We start from the raw sequence: 15949 nt of genomic DNA, 5'->3' as shown, positions 1-15949 counted from the left end.
GCGGCCTGACCCAGGCCGCCCCCTAAAGTTCCATGTAACCATCGTCTTCCTCGCCTAGTTCGAGTCCTTCTAGCAGGGTAGTAGGTTCTGGAGCCTCCTCGTCGTCCTCCTCGTCCAGTCAAGCGAATCGGAATTGTTAAAGGAGGCCTGTTTGTTGCATAAATTCAGCGACGTAGCGGATTGCCTGCGGGTGTGCTATAATTGCGTCGTAATCCTGTATACGCCTACGCAGTCTCTCTATCTGATTAAGATAATCTATTATTATCCTCCGGCCGGCCGTGTGCAGCGAGCACTCCAGAAGGACGTACTTAGGGGTCTGGGACCCTAGGTCACAGGCGTACCGGTCGGAGTCGACCTGTTTAATCTTATAGAGGAAGTGCCTTAATCCTATCCTTATAGTGCGCATCTGAATAATAATCGAGGTGTACAGCTTACTGAAATACTCGTAAAGCCGTAGATTCTTCTTGTCTAGTTTAGATAGCAGCTGCTTCGTCGGCCTGTCTACTTTCTGCCTTTTCTACTGCTTTGTCCATTCCGTACGCAAGCGTTAACGGATATCTCTTTTAGCTGCAGCTGCGAGTCGTATAATCAGTCGATCCCGCAGCCTCACTGAGCTTAATTTAACTCCTCTTATCGCAGCCTTCTTGGCTGCCTTGTCTGCCTTTTCATTTCCTTCTACCCCGATGTAAGCGGGGATCTAACGCAGTTCAGCATCCTTCAGGCCCTCGCTCTGCAGGGCCCTAATCCTCCCGTAGATAGCCCGCAGTGCGTACTGGCCCGATGGCCGGCCAGGGTTGCACACGGCTTAAATAGCTGCCTGGCTATCTGATAAGACTGTGATCGGGATTGGCTTCGCCCGATCTAGGGCCATTTGGGCCCCTTCTTACTCCCCCACGTAGACTGTAGAGTTCAGTTCCGTTCCTAGGTACTTCCTGGCGGTCTTTCCTGCTCGAATAGAGACCGCGGCAGCTCCGATTATCCCCTGATAGCCGTTTCCGTCTGTATACCAGATCTGCCGGTCCTCGCGGCAGACTCTATCGTAGGTCTGAATTGCTTCCTCTGCCCCCTCAATGATATACCTCAGGGGCAACTCCTACGGGGCCAGTACATGAGCCCGTCTGGTCTCCCACTCCTCTTGTCTGCCGCTGTATGCATATAGCGGACCTGTTTTCTTCCACTTTAGTGCCTCCATCGGAGAGTATCCGGAGGCCTGAAATGCTTCTTCGACCTTTCCCAGCACAGCCCCCGGGGGCAGGCCATAGCCGGCCCGGTTTGGATCCGAATGGCCGTTTCCTGAATGGTTTGTTACATCTGTATTTGCATAGGGGGGAAGTAAAGCTCTACCTCTAGCGCGATCGAGGCCATATTACGAAACGCGCTACTGATAAGAACAGCTGCGCGGGTTTAAATCCTCTGGAATTCATTAACCGTCTTCTGGAGCTTCTTGTAACTGACCGTCCGGCTCGTAGGTCTATACCAGGCAGCCGCCCCGTAGAGCAGCTAGGGGACTACCACTGCCAGGTAGATGCGGCGCATGCTCAGCAGGGAGGTCCCCCAGGTCGAGCCTGAGATGCTGCGGAGGGCTTCCAAAGTCCCGTTCGCCTTAGCAAGGGTCTTAACCCTGTAAGTGTCGAACGAAAGGGTCCTATCGAGCCAGATTCCTAAGTATTTGGCGTGCTTCACCGGCTTGATGATAAGCTGGTTGCGTGGTCCTTGATGGGCAGCTGGTCGTGACCAGGGGGTTCCACTGGAGGATCCCAATTGTCAACCTCTGGGTCCTCCCCCTGCCACGGCTCAGTATATATATATTCCTGCGGTACGGATCGTTCTACTGCAGGGTCCTAGCGAAACTGGTTCTTGAAATGAATAAGTTCGAACTTGTCAGGGGCAAATTTGGACGAATGCTGCTTTGACCATACCGCGGCCTTGTCTAGGGCCCTCTCCAGAAGGCACTGATTGACCGCGTAGCTATCCGAGATGGCCAGGATGGCAACATCGTCAATTCACCCGTAGGAGACCGTCTTGCTTCCCTCTAGGAGGGGTGGTTGAATCCGAAGGGCCTCAATACCGTCAATCGATAGGGCGCGAATGAGGGGGGTATTAAATAGGAGGAATAGGATCGGCGATATAGGGGGCCCCTAGGGGATCCCGGTAGGGGTTAAAATAAGGTTGCTAAGATATCCGGGGAACTGCAGCCTTGTAGAACGGTTCAATAGAAAGGATTTGAATCAGCCGGCGAAGAAGCCGAGCCCTATCATACGTAGATTGTGGAGGAACCGTATATGCGAAACGTTGTCGAAGGCGCCAGCTACGTCTAAGAGTAACATACTGACCTTTTGGCCCTTGCCCCAGTTCTCAAAGATCTGGTCAAGGAGCAACTGGATCAGGTAGTCGACTGAGATGCCCCTGCGGCCCCCTAGATAGCTTCTAGGTAGGAGATTACGCTCTTTCAGGGCCCAGGCGATCCGTACTGTAGCCACGGCCTCCAGGATCTTACCGAAGGTATTCAGGAGCGCTATAGGTCGGTAGGATTTGGCGAGGCAATAATCCCGGGAGAGTATTTTACGCAGTACTACAGTAGTCAATTACTGAAAGTATTCCAGGTTGTGCTCAAGACGTAGGCACGCGTTAAATATCTGCGTTAGTACAGTGAGGAAAGAGGAGACCTTACTCAGCCAGTGCCAGACCTTGTTAGGGATGCCATCCGGCCCTAGTATTTTATCGGGAGGCGCCTGCCTGATGCAACGGAGCACCGTGCTCGGTAAAGTCCGGGAAATCGATCTAGGGGGGTATCCGGGCCGTAGAGATGTCAGAGAGGTCGGCCGGGGGTAATTCGAAAAAGAAGGCTTTGCGAAATGCCTCTACTTTCTGTTCTGCAGTCTCTGCGAGCCCGTCATCCGTCTTTAACGTCAGTATAAGGCTTCCGCGGGTTTCCTTGCTCCTGGCCCACTTAGCCGCCCTCTACATGCCTCGAGGGCCTGATTCGATAGCCTTGCGGACCTAGGAACGGTGGCCCTGGCGCAGTACCTTAGCCAATACCTTTCCTTTGCGGTTCCTGACTTTGGTATAGCGCTCCTACCGGAGGCCTGTAGTAAGGTCGGTAGGGCTGTTCGAAATAACTGATTCTGTATAATTACGCCAGAATTTCTGGGTGATCTTGACCATTTTGCGACATTCCGCATTGAATGAAGGGTTCGCCCACGGGATAGAGGTAGCGATTCCTTGGTTGACTGTCTCGATAAGGTATTCTATAGCGAGCTCAATATGCTGCTTCGTTTGTAAGGGAAAGGCCTTACTCTGTAGGTTAAGGTCCACGAAGCTCTGCAGGTCCTTGACACTACAGGTTTTCCAGTTCTTTCGTCGCTGTGCCTCAGGGGTTTCAGTGCTGATATCCAGAAGAGTTCGTATGGGATAGTGGTCCGAATCTGCGTGGACTCGCTCGTTGACCTCGCAGGCAACGAGCCTGGGGGTTAGGAGGACTAGATCGATAGTGGTTCTGTTTCCGTTGCGCTCCCACGTGGTAGTGCCTGGCTCTAGCCAGAGGTCCAGGTACCTCGTATCCGTCAGTTCCAGCAACTGGTCAGACGAGGAGTCTCTCGGAGCGTTCTCCCCCCCCACGCCGGGTAGTGGAGATCGAAGTTGCCCAACAGGAGCAAACGGGGGTTAGTAGAGCTGTTAGTGGGGCCGGTAGGGGTAGTTAGGGAGGTAACGAGATTGAGAGTAACGCTATCTACTTTGTTAGGTCAATTATAAATGTTGAAGATGCGCACTTGTTGGCCTTCGGCATCCGTGAGCTCGAGCTCCTGAGCGTCTTTCGAATGCGCTGTATGTTTTCAGGTGATCGATTTGGCGTAATATATAGAGGCACACGCGGGCCCGCTCGTCCCCTATCTCGGTCGAATCTGGGTATAGGAGCTGGTGGGAGCCGTTGGCAGGATGGTAGGTGGTATCCTGGTAGGGGTTCTCCGGAGGTTCTTGCACAAAGATGAGGTCAGCCTCTAGGACCACAGGGTCCTGGAGGAACTGTGCCATCACCTTGTCTTTAAATCGATTCGTATTATATTGGAGGATGTGAAGAGGCTTGATCATAATCGATCAGCCCTAGTGCGTTTCCGTGATACTGAGCGGGCCCTCGTGATAGGAGCCGTAGTAGGTACAGTAGTTAGTACAGGGGACTTCGGGAGGGAGACGGTAGGGGTCTCGCTGGCCGAGGTCGATCGTTCTCGGTATGCTACTCTACTGCGGGATCGTTTCGTGGGTGATGTATCGCCGGTTAGTAAGTCAACTGGTATGATAGCTAAATGTGAGGTTTCCTGCCGTGTTGCGGACTGGGTACGGACACTCCGGCGCGTTCCTTTAGGCGAGGTAACGCTCTGCAAACCACTTCTTCGTCCCCGGCAACCTCTAGGCATTGGGGTCACTGGGGCAGGCATCTCCGGTTCGCTCTGCTGACCGGCTTTCTCCCGGTCAGGCTGCGGAGGCGCATCCACTCCGTCTGCAGCAAAATCTATCCCATTATCTGAGGGTCCACTGGCTGTAGGAATTATTTCTTGCGAACCGGCGTGCGGCGGCGTAGATCCCAATTGAAATCGGACTGTTGAGCGATTACGGACGCTCGCAGGTCTACTAACGGACCTTATATACCTCTCTGAGAGGCTTGTGTGCGGCTGGCTGCGTCCCTCGCTGTTAGACGAGCTGGAGGCCTCTGTACCGCTATTTAGCCCGACCCCTTGCCATAGATGATATGTAGTCTACCACAACTATATTTAACCTTTTATCTCTAGTTACAGTGTTCTACTACATCTCCATAAATTTTGATAGTATTTATATTGGGTTGTCCACTCCATCGGTATTTCGCTGAATGGTAGTACAGATCTCGCCTATAGCGGCTGCTGATGGGCTTTATTTTAGGGCATCAAATAACTGTACCGGTAGGATTTATATTGAGAAAAGAAGAAATTGTTCTAGGGTCCCGATTTTTACTGCTACAACGTCCGAACAGTTGTAACGAATCTGGCGATACGATAAAGTTAAGATTTTCTTATTCATGTAAAGAAGGCTGCAGTATAGCGTTAATTCCTCTATATGTTAGACGGTAGAGCTGCGCTGTAATTGTCATGGATACGGTATACCTTGACTGGTGCTCTCTGGATCAGCAAGATATCGATACTTTTGGTTTGGTGATCATTGATCAGGCCCTCCATCCCTGGCCTAGATTTTATGCTGTTCAAACTGCAGCAGACGAAGATTTTTTAATATAATTATAAAAAGACTATATCAATCGATACTTAGTACCTTCAATTCTAGCGAGATTTTCGAACACTTACCCAACCATAAAGTCAAGAGAGCTTTGGTGGCCTTCAAGATGGCTAGTGTTCTGGTATAAAATTGCCTCCCAACGCGCTAAAATATATGCCCCAAGTGCGTCATGTACAAGACGAGAGCCCCACGAGCGACCCTGCAATGCCAAATATAGAAGTGGACAGCCAGAAGCCCAGTATCCAGTTTAAGTGCCTGCGGGGTATGAACGCCTTTATTAGCACATGACAAAAGGATATCATCTGGTTACTATACTACTATAAGAGCAGGATACGAAATCTTCATAGATAATAAGATTGTTGGAAACTACAGATGTCTCCAAGAAACTGTCTAAATAGAGCCTTGCAGAAAACTAAGATATACAACGTGGTGCTTACGACAGGGCACTCGTTTATCATGAGAAGAATGGAAGATGAAGGAACCTGTAGGACTAAAACAATATTAACTCTCATTCATGGAGGATGGAAGCATATCGCTGAACTGCCTGAGCTGCTGTGAAGTCGGGACCCAATACCCATTTCCGGCAGAAGTCAATATGATTAGGACAGTGTGAGTAATTAATGTTCTCAAACCCAGCCTTGTTTTTCTGTACGCCCACTGAGTCCTGAAACTTTGACCTCTTGTTCGGCCCCTCCAGTTCATCCTCGGCTGATCTCTTATCCCCTTGCTCTGCCACTGACGCTGGCTGTCTGCCGTCAATAAGAGCGGATGGTGAGGGCTCGCTGTCTAGGAAGTACAGATCCCGGAGTGACTCGAGTTGTAAACGGGTTTGGTCATCCAGAGAGCGTACTCGACCTCCTCCTAGTACTAGAATGCCGCGTCGCAGGGTTCCTATCGGGGCACCATGCCATGGTTTTGGAGTCGAAAGGGATTCCAATTGTTCAGGGGAAAGTTGACCTCCGACCAAATAGTTTTGAAGGAAAATCGGGCGGTAGAGCCCACCGACTGACTCCACATTGATCTCATCCTTCTTTAACTGATGCATCCTATAGTCCTCAGCAGAGGGAACCTTTCGACAACGACCATCTCCTAGTTTCCTTTGATCATGGTCATTGAGCTCGAATTCGATAAAATACTGCAAATCAGTAGGCAGAAAAACGAATCCCGGGTCGGTACTTTGGTCAAAGTAGTTGTGACATAGCGGACACAATGCAATTCCGTTATCTTTTGAGGATAGACAAAAGTCGATGAGATTCTGACTATACCATAGTCCTAACTGGACGTGATGTTCATTAGCAGCGTTTCATTCAAACTATAGAGGCAATATTGCCTACTTGAGGGTCGAGCTTCCCAAACACATGACAGACCTGTGTCATTGGCGCCAGACACGCCCAACACTGATTATCCGCGAGTCTTTTGATTTCGAGTTTAACAGCCTCAGAAAATGCGTCGGACTTCGGAACAGGGCTCCCTGCTGATAACCGTGACGTGCCAGATGATACAGTTCCCCCCGGAGATGACATAGCGACACGGAGAGACGTTACGCGCGCTGCGCGCAAAGATTCGACGGTACCTGAGGGTGAGGCGAGAGGAGTGGAGCGACGTTTTCCGCTGACCGGTGAAGCCGGAACGAGCTTAGATTTGTCTGCCATTGTTCAGGTTGTGTCACGAAGGTAGTTATGTTCTAGGATTACTCACAAGAGAAATTATCCTCGAGAGTTGTTGAGTTTGTGCACAGGCTGTACTTTCCTCGGAGTGAGTTGTGCTGAGGAGGCAGGAAGACGAAGTTCAGAAGGAGCGGAGTTGCGAGTTCTTCGTCACGAAGTGATCCATGGTTTGAGAGCTTATTGAGGCAGGAAGCTCGGGTGTGCTAAATCCCATGTCGCTCGCTATTCATGGTGACACAATCTTGGCCCAGGCAATTGATTGGCCCGGAATTTCTTGGACGCTTTTTCTTTTTCTTTTTTCTTTTCTTTTTTTTTGTTGCTGTTTCTGGGTCCTAGGGCGTGTTTATCGGCCTTTTCAAACCACCAATTCAGTGTAGCGAGTAACCACGCCTAAGAACAGAAATGCATCTTCGCACCGAAACTGTCAGATTTAGGTCGGTATGAAGGCAGACGATGAGGCGAGTGAGATGAGGCGAGGGTGGAGATGGTAGAGAGGGAAACACGGATAACAACGGGGGTTCAGTATTTATACCAAATGTGTGGGAATTAGGAAATATCAGAGCCCTAGTTCGTCTGAGGTCTTGTTGTTCTCCCGTTCTTGTCCATTCGTACCCGGCAGTCTTTTACCAGGAAGCGTTTTTTTGCTGCTACTGATTTTAGTAAAGATGCCTCTTTCGATAACCTCAAACTGCTTCCTCTTATTGGTCAAATGACTGCCCGTCGGTATTCTCGAAGAACTCAACTGATACTACTGCCTTGCAAAATTCATTATTATTATTTAATCAAGTTGGTTGTCCAGATCGAGCTATCAAGCTATGACGGACCATATTCCATGAACCTGAGGCCAGCAACTAACCCGTATCCTCTTGTCCCTGTGAGTTCCAGGGGCATGCCCTCCTGTATAATCATTCTAATCCTTTTCCCCGGCCCAAGGCGCCTGCATGCGCAGGGATTTCGAGTCTCTAGGGGGTGCTCTTACTGTGCCGTCCCGGGGGTGGGTCCGGTGTCGATATGTCCCCACGGCTGCGTGCCCCGACTTCAGCTGAAAATAGCAGCTTGCCATGCGCGTGTCGCCAGCCAAGGGTCAGTCCGAGCAGTTACTAGATATAACTGTTGTGTCTTTAGATAAGGATTCGGTGTATTACTAGCGCTCTGAGCATGCAAAAGGGGCCTATAATCTAACATTGTAAGACAGAGAGCAAAAGACGTAATATCTTGATGATCGTTGTCTGCTGTCACTTGAAAATAATCTTACATCCAATGTTACTCTGTTGTTCTTTATTATCACTATTATAATACTATTATCACTATAGACGATGATTCCAAATTATCATGAGGCTCCTTTCTTATTAAATAATATCTGATTGTAAGGTACAGCACTTCTCTAGTGTTTAACTGTTATTCGCAGCAAAACTGAAGTCAAGTAGTAACTGAGTCCCCTGGCCAACATGCCTGGAACCTATTATATAGTTGGCTGGTCCACTGTGCCTATAATTCCTGGGCTTTAAGGTATGCTTTGGGTTGATAAGGCCTGTTCTGGCCCAGCTTAAATATGCTGCAACCTGGTAATAGCAGTCTGGGAGTAGTAGGATAGTGACTAGCCTATGACCTCTGGTCTTTCTTGCAGCCTGTAGGCATTGGACTCGTACGTCAGAGACATGGGATATTCAATTATTTTAATGACGACGCAATAAGCCAGGCCCCAAGGGCCAAGGAGTTCCACATTAAAGACCTTATTTCTTTTTCTACGGGAGACCGCGGATCTTCCAAGCCCCTCCTGGGTTTTGCTATGCAATCCCTGCTCCAGTTCTACCATTCTTTAAACTTGAGTCGTCTGACCAGGTCGCTGCTCCAGGAGGAAGGGCTTGCACAGCAGCCAGGGCCTCCTGACAGGTTACAGGTCGAGATAAAAGAGGTTTAATAGCTAGGCGTGCTTTCGATGGTTCGCCGGCGTCCTAATTTAGCAGTTGAGGTATTGCCTCTTGCAAGAAGAGAAAACCTGAGAAACTTCCCACGTCTGATTTCCTCCCTCTGTTGGAAGAAAATCCCACTAACTTTACGTAAGCTCGAAATCAACCTTCAACCAGGCAGTCCGAAATTGAAAGAACTGAAACAGCTCTACCCGTTTCTTGCAGAGATTTTGAAAGATGACGAACGTGTCCGGGTAGCTAGTCGATACGATGGCCAGCTCTGCGGTAAGGTCATGTCGAAGGAGAAGCTCCTCTCAATCATCGATGCGGACTTCGGCATGAGCTCGGCTATATTTGGTTGGGACATGCATGGAATGCTTTTTGAGGCGGCAAGGGGCAGTATTGTTTCGTCTCAAGCAGGTTGTGCTGATTCCATCCTGGTAAGAAAGAAGTAACTTGACTACCACTGGGAGATGACCATATCTAGCTGCGTAGTGGTTCAGTCATTCGCATACAAGTTCTGCAGGGACTGGATGCACCGCAGTGGTCAAAGATGATGGAATGAATAGAAGGATGCCTTGATAAACACTGAATTGATTGATTGGATGATGTAGGAAGAAGCGAGATCTTCCACAGTGTTGCCTATCTAAGATGCCTACAGCGAAATGCTTGGTAGCATGCCCCGGGCATCCCGGCGCCTACAATTCGTCCCGATAATCTATGTACTGTAGGCGGCCTTGATATCCTTTTATGTCACACAGTCGGCCGTCTGCCATACAACAAGCACTGGTTGATATAGCAACCACCGATACAGAAGTCATGTTTCTCAAGCCTCGGATCCGACTGTTGCAACCTACCCATACTACATTTGCCAGTGTGACTAGACCCACCAAGCTAGGACGTTACCCCGGGGCAAACATGCATGTAGCCCGTTGGAACTGCTAGGGCAGTGCAGTTTGATTGGAAACAGAACCACATTGACGGATATTCCCAAGATTTTTGCACTTACGTACTAAATAGCAGACAATTCGTTCAACCAATATCCTATACTGAAGATTGCGTAGCGCCTTTAACCTGAAGAAACAAAATCAACCACATCCAAACCCTCAAACACCGAACCCCTCGCTAACCAGTCCCGCCCCACGAGACGAGACTTCTTGACAAGTCTCTCGTGTCACGCCAAGTGCCAACTGTCACACCCCTCGGACCCTGAATATCTGAAACGCCCGAAAAAAAGGGGGTTGGGTTGGGGGAGGGGCAAGATTAATCCAGGGTCCAAAATTTGTCTAATTTTCAAGCTGCAACGCCAAAGGGCCAACATCTTCAGAATTCAGATCCATTCATTAGATAACTTTCCGATTTTAGCGTGTTTCAGCATGTCTGCTCCATGGTCCATACATATGTCATCATTCTGTGCAGTTGCGACTTGCAGGGTTCACGGTTACTCTTACTCTTGGCGTTGGGATGACGTTTCAGGTCGAGATTCACAGGCTGATCATCCGAGGGACATTGGTTGGTTGTTATTTTTGAGATGACTGAGGGGTGCTAGCTGGAGATGCGACAGTGTTGGAGTGCATGTTTCATGTCATTTATTTATGTAAGACTCTCGCATCCTTCATGAATCCTGGAGGCTGTGGAATGGGCAAGAATGCCTGGATGCTACCTTACAGATAAGATCTATTTATTCTACCATCGGCTCTGCCCGGCCGTATTGGGGATTGTCAACCTGGTTAAGGTTGCATTGGAATGCATTGCCATTAGCTTGATTTGGGGTCTGGAGACTGAAGATTGCTAGTCGGATGGAGAGGACATGCTACCGATTAAACGAACGAAGTTTTACAGACAATTAGTAGTACCTGGACCATGAATAAGTAGATATAGTTTGACTGATAATCATCGAAATGATATATAGATAGATCACTGATCACTGATCAAGCATAACAAGACATATGAAATCGCAAGGGTAGTCTGTGGAAGAAGCCCGGGGTATTTATTTAAAGTATTGATGAGCGTGAGGAAATTCAAAAGAAAAGAAAATCAAGGAAAGGCAGGCTATTCGAGCCTATATGGCAGTCATCAGGATGATGTACTGATATGGGGTATGTGTTTCTGTAGCCTCCATTCCTGTCTTGCGCCTAGTTACTCCGGGCAACCAGGCGGGGGAATCAACTAGGCAGAGATAAGGAAAGAGGAGCACGAGCGTGCAGACTACTGAAGCCAAAATCAAGAATCCACCCGTGCCAGACGAGCGGGGTTCAAGCTCCAAAGTCATTGTATTTGGCCATTTCGATTGTTGAGTCGTTGAAAGCCGTTCTGTGTCTAGAGTTATCGGTCGCAGTTACTTCGTTGCGCCTGGCCCGACGCGGGTTGTTACGGTCGGGATTTGTCCATCGTCGCTCTTTCGCGGGCATCGACTCATGGCCGAAGGGTATGGTCCGTATGGATCTCGAGAAATCGAAGAATCGGATTGTGTGCGGGTTGCGGAATTGTTGCGAGTGGATCGAGGGATCGAGTCGGTGAAGGTGGTGGGTGGGGCGATAAGGATTCCCTCCATCGCGGCGGCTGATTGCGACCGCGGGACGGAGTCCAGGACTAGAGAGGACCATAGTAACTGGGGTCGAAGGGATGATTATTGCCTGGTTCGGTGATTGCGTTCAAACCTGGCGACCGGCCGTGGATTAGTTGGTGTAGACCAGGACCGCAAACGAGATCAGGCAGAAGCAGAGCGGAATGTAGACCTTGCGGTCCATGTCTGAATTCGGCGATGTAGAACGAGAGGCTTTCGAGCGCGAGGACTTGGACGATTTGTGGACCATATTCTGTGATGGAAGACAGCGAGTTGTGTTGTTGGAAGGAAAGTACGAAGTAGGTGGAGGAGAGAGAGAGAAGAAAAGGGAGAGAAGAAGCCCGTGAAGAGAGAAAAGGAGGGGATTCAACGAGGCGGGCGATGATCACCCAACGGGACGGGGAAGTCCCAACAACAACAATCGAATCACCAGGAAGCCGCTGCCCACGCGGTGCGGGGGGGAGGTGGAGGGGGGGATCAGGTGATGGCCCGGACTGAGTTAATCCGGGCCGCGGGCAATGCTGAGTCAGGAGTCACCTGACTGGGTGGTTGAATTATGGATGCCTAATTTATCAGGAGGCATCCTCGGCACGAGACCTGCCGGAAGGGACAAGACCCCAAGGGAAGACTTCTGTTTCCTTTAGTCACTCTTCCCCCCTCCAAGACCCCCAAGAAATTAGTTCGCAGCTTTCATTAATTCCTGGACCTGCGCACACCGGACCTGGGGAAGATCCTAGCCCTCTTACTCTTGGTTACATCGCATACTGCATCTAGTCCACCACGTTAAATTAAATCCTTGTCTCAGATGGCTACGGCCACGCAACCATGTTTTGCCGGCCATGCAGGTTCAGATTGCGATCAGACTCGCAGACGCGCCGGTTATTATTAACCGGTCGGACTGGCCTGATAAGCAGCACGCTTGCACCGTTTCCACAGTCCCACAGGAATTGGCCTGCCAGAAATGCCTCGGAGTCCGTGGGTTCGCTCCCACTAGCAGTCTTAGTGCTGGTGCGCCCACCAGGTGGCTCGGGACTTCCCACACTCGACGGAGAGACCCATCTGCCATTGGATTCTCCAGCAAAAGCACCATTGACGTGACGTGCACTTCTCTGAGAATTCTGATTCAGACTCTTTGTTACGTACTTACGTGCTCGGTAGAGATGGTCTATTGTCCTCTGTGGGATCATATCGCTACTATCTTCCCTCGGCCTGTACTCCGTAGAGTCCTCTTGTCCAACCATGTCACCGGGGCCAATTCTTCCGCGGTTGTGACCTTCCGTTTCGCGCTGGTTTCTCCGAGCAAATAGTTCTTGGATCTTCCTGGATGTTCGGTTCCAACAGTCGATGATCTCTGGACAGACTCGAAGTAAATTCAATTCAGAAAATATCTGGGATCGATGAGAATCTCGACTGCATGCGGATCCGTGGTTCGGTCGGCCTCCCCATGCCTCTCGTTTGACTTCCGCCTGCGTCGGTCGGATTAGCCCTACTTTCCTACTTTCTGGTCTCCGCACGGCGGCTACCACCCACATCATCGCATACTGTATCTGTACTCCGTGGCTGACACCTCATGCTGACTGCCAACCGCTCCTGCAACAGGTCTCTGACACGATCAGCAGCGGATCTGGTGTCCTGGGTTTGATCGCATCGTATCGCCTGTCGCCCGCCCGCGCCCGGTAAACAGTGGTAACGACTCGCTTGGCGTTGCGACCCTTTGATTTCTTGTCCCTTGGCCCCCTCCCAAGATCACCAGCCTCCTTTCAAGGCGCACTCCATCCCGTACCCCCCCGTCCTCTCTCCCTCGTTCTCCCTGGTAATGGAAGAACGAGTTAAGGAAATCCCCGGTAAGACCGCGAGTACCATTCGTGTGCGAGTGCAACGTCAACCGTGGACGGGAAAATAAATCAATATTCCGCGTACGCAAGCGGACAAAGTCACCGCAAGCACAAGCTTTGCTCGCTCGGGCTCCGCTGCAGACAGACAGTCGGACTCCCCCGTTGCGCGGTGCTGCCTTCCCCGGCCGCTCAGGTTCAATAAACGATCCTCGTCGGTGGGGAGGTGAGTCTCCAGTCGCGGTCAAAACCCCCTATCAGGGCGGACGAGGGGTTCGCCATCAATGGGTCCAGTCTCCACCCTTCTTTGGGGGCTCCACTGGATCGGTCGGCTGCTCTGACTTTAGGCCAGTCAATCATATTGTCTAACCACGCCAGGTCGTGACGACGCTGACCTCTCAGCGCTCGGTTCCTGTCTGGATTAACTCTGCCAGGTTCGACCGGGGGAGGTCCAACGACTGCGCCGCCAATGGCACTCCTCTTGGGGCTGGAAAACTCTCCTTCTGCCCCATATTTCTTTTTCATTATTTTCTCTTTTTCTTTTTCTTTTTCTTTTTCGTTTTAATGCAGTTTTCTAGTGCAAGTGTTCAGGGGATGGTCCGGGTCTAGTCGCAAGTGATTAATGGGGTACCTGCCTTACCCAGCCTATATTAATGTAACTCCATGTCACCGAGCGCCTTCCGTTCCATTCACTCAACTTTCTCTTTCCCAAGCAACGAGGTCATCATTACCTAGACTAGACGGTCGCTCTTTTTGTTGTTGTTTGCCGTCCCTTTCTTTCTCCTCTCTTTCCACGGTTCAACCCTAGCTTCTGTGCAACGGTTGCTTGCTATTTATTCAAAAGACCTAGACCTCGTCCGTCTTTCTCTTTCCGGCTTTCATCGCCCACACTCGTTCTTGTGTAGAGCAGTGTACATTAATTAGCCACCATGCATTTCAAATACGCCGCTCTTGCGCTGTCCGCAGTGCTTCCTTTCTCCTCGGCGCAGACTTACTCGGACTGCAACCCGTTGAAGAGTGGGTTTCTCCGCAATCGATCCATACCTCTTATGTTTACTACGGGGACTAACATGCAACAGAGACCTGCGACCCCGTTAGCGGTCTGAACGAGGGTTCGTATAGCGCCGACTTCACTGGCGGCGAGGGTGCTCTCGACAAATGGAAGACCACCGGCGGTAAGGTCTCCTTTGGCTCGGATGGAGCCGAGTTCACCATCAACAAGAAGGGTGATGCTCCCACCATCGACACCAATTTCCACATATTCTTCGGCAAGGTCGAGGTGACTATGAAAGCGGCGCCCGGAACCGGTGTGGTCAGCAGCATTGTCCTCGAGTCGGACGTCCTCGATGAGATTGACTGGGTAGGTTGACGCCCCTCGTTGCCCTTCGCACCCCCCCCCCCCCCCCCCCTTATCCCTTTGCTCCTTGACACATTGCATCAGGCTAACCCGATGGAATATAGGAGGCTCTCGGTGGAGACACCACTCAGATCCAGACCAACTACTTCGGCAAGGGCGACACCTCGTCCTATGACCGTGCCACCTTTGAGACCGTGGCTACTCCTCAGGACACCTTCCACACTTACACGGTCGACTGGACCAAGGATCAGATGTCCTGGGCTATCGATGGCAACGTCGTGCGCACCCTTGCCTACAACGATGCCAAGGGTGGCACTCGCTTCCCCCAGACCCCCATGCGTCTGAGACTGGGTATCTGGGCCGGTGGTGACTCGGACAACGAGGAGGGAACCATCCAGTGGGCTGGTGGTAGGACTGACTACAGCGGCGCTCCCTACACCATGTACGTCAAGTCCGTCAAGGTCACCAACTACAACCCCGCCTCGTCCTACACCTACACCGACAACAGCGGCAGCTACGGCAGCATCAAGAAGGGCGACGCCAAGGTCTCCGAGTCGTCGACCACCTCTTCCCAGTCCAGCGCCGGTACCACCTTGGCCACCAGCGTTTCTTCCGCTTCTTCCAAGTCCGAGGCCGAGGCCGCTACTACTGCCGGTGCCACGACGACCGGTGGCTCTACCGCGACTGGTACCGGCGTCGGTGCCGCCTCTGCGACTGGCGCTGAGACTGCCTCCGGGGCTGGTGCTGGTACTGCCTCCGGGACTGACGCCGCTGCCACTACCGGCGGCCCTGGCTCTGGCTCTGGATCTGGATCTTCCTCCGTCACCTCGACCGGCTCTGCCCAATCTGGCAGCGAGACTAGCGCTGGCTCCGGCTCCGGCTCCGGCTCTGTCATCGGCTCGAGCCCTGCCGGCGGCGCCAGCCCCTCGGGCACCCCCTCTCCTTCCGGCTCCGTCTCGGGTGCCAGTCCTTCTCCCAGCCTGTTCCACGGAGCCGCCTCTCCTTCGACGGGCACTTCGATGGTCTTGGCCATTCTGGGTCTGATGACCGCCATGCTGCAGTTGTAAGGGATTTACGAGTGTGGCGCCAACGGTGTGGGGAGGAGAGTCTTACGCCAAAACGTAATATTTTTTGGAGAGTTTTGGCCGTGCGTTTTCTTGTTTCTATTTTCAGGGAGGCTGGATTGAATCCACTCCCGCCGATTCTTTGTATCGTTAACCACCCTTTTTGATGTCGTTTTAAGTACATACAGTCAGACACATAACAAAGCGCGGAGCTGCCCATAGCTCGAAAGCGACCGTCTATTTTTGACCTTAGCTCTTTGTTTATTTGCGGTTGTCTTGGTTGAATTGGTCTTC

General features: G+C 51.2%; 3 protein-coding genes across 3 annotated transcripts; 1 reads left to right on the top strand and 2 right to left on the bottom strand.

Annotated features, from left to right (window-relative positions):
* Positions 1-1500: 1500 nt before the first annotated feature.
* On the bottom strand, positions 1501-4089 carry KD926_004235 (uncharacterized protein; the record flags this gene model as incomplete). Its single annotated transcript, XM_053095059.1, has 5 exons — positions 1501-1724; positions 2261-2572; positions 2672-2736; positions 3080-3576; positions 3871-4089. 5 exons carry the CDS (start codon positions 4087-4089, stop codon positions 1501-1503), a joined length of 1317 nt encoding a protein of 438 aa, XP_052950247.1.
* A 1678-nt stretch (positions 4090-5767) lies between these two features.
* On the bottom strand, positions 5768-6911 carry KD926_004234 (uncharacterized protein; the record flags this gene model as incomplete). Its single annotated transcript, XM_053095058.1, has 2 exons — positions 5768-6535; positions 6594-6911. The coding sequence occupies 2 exons, from the start codon at positions 6909-6911 to the stop codon at positions 5768-5770; spliced, it is 1086 nt and encodes a 361-aa protein (XP_052950246.1).
* A 7252-nt stretch (positions 6912-14163) lies between these two features.
* Positions 14164-15658, top strand: KD926_004233 (glycoside hydrolase family 16 protein; the record flags this gene model as incomplete). Its single annotated transcript, XM_053095057.1, has 3 exons — positions 14164-14251; positions 14314-14594; positions 14696-15658. The coding sequence occupies 3 exons, from the start codon at positions 14164-14166 to the stop codon at positions 15656-15658; spliced, it is 1332 nt and encodes a 443-aa protein (XP_052950245.1).
* Positions 15659-15949: the final 291 nt, after the last annotated feature.

The sequence above is a fragment of the Aspergillus affinis genome, assembly GCF_023601865.1.
Source record: "Aspergillus affinis strain CMG 70 chromosome Unknown NODE_201_length_38900_cov_87_659223, whole genome shotgun sequence".
NCBI classification, from domain to species: Eukaryota; Fungi; Ascomycota; class Eurotiomycetes; order Eurotiales; family Aspergillaceae; genus Aspergillus; species Aspergillus affinis.
This window is presented reverse-complemented; position numbering and strand designations above follow the sequence as displayed.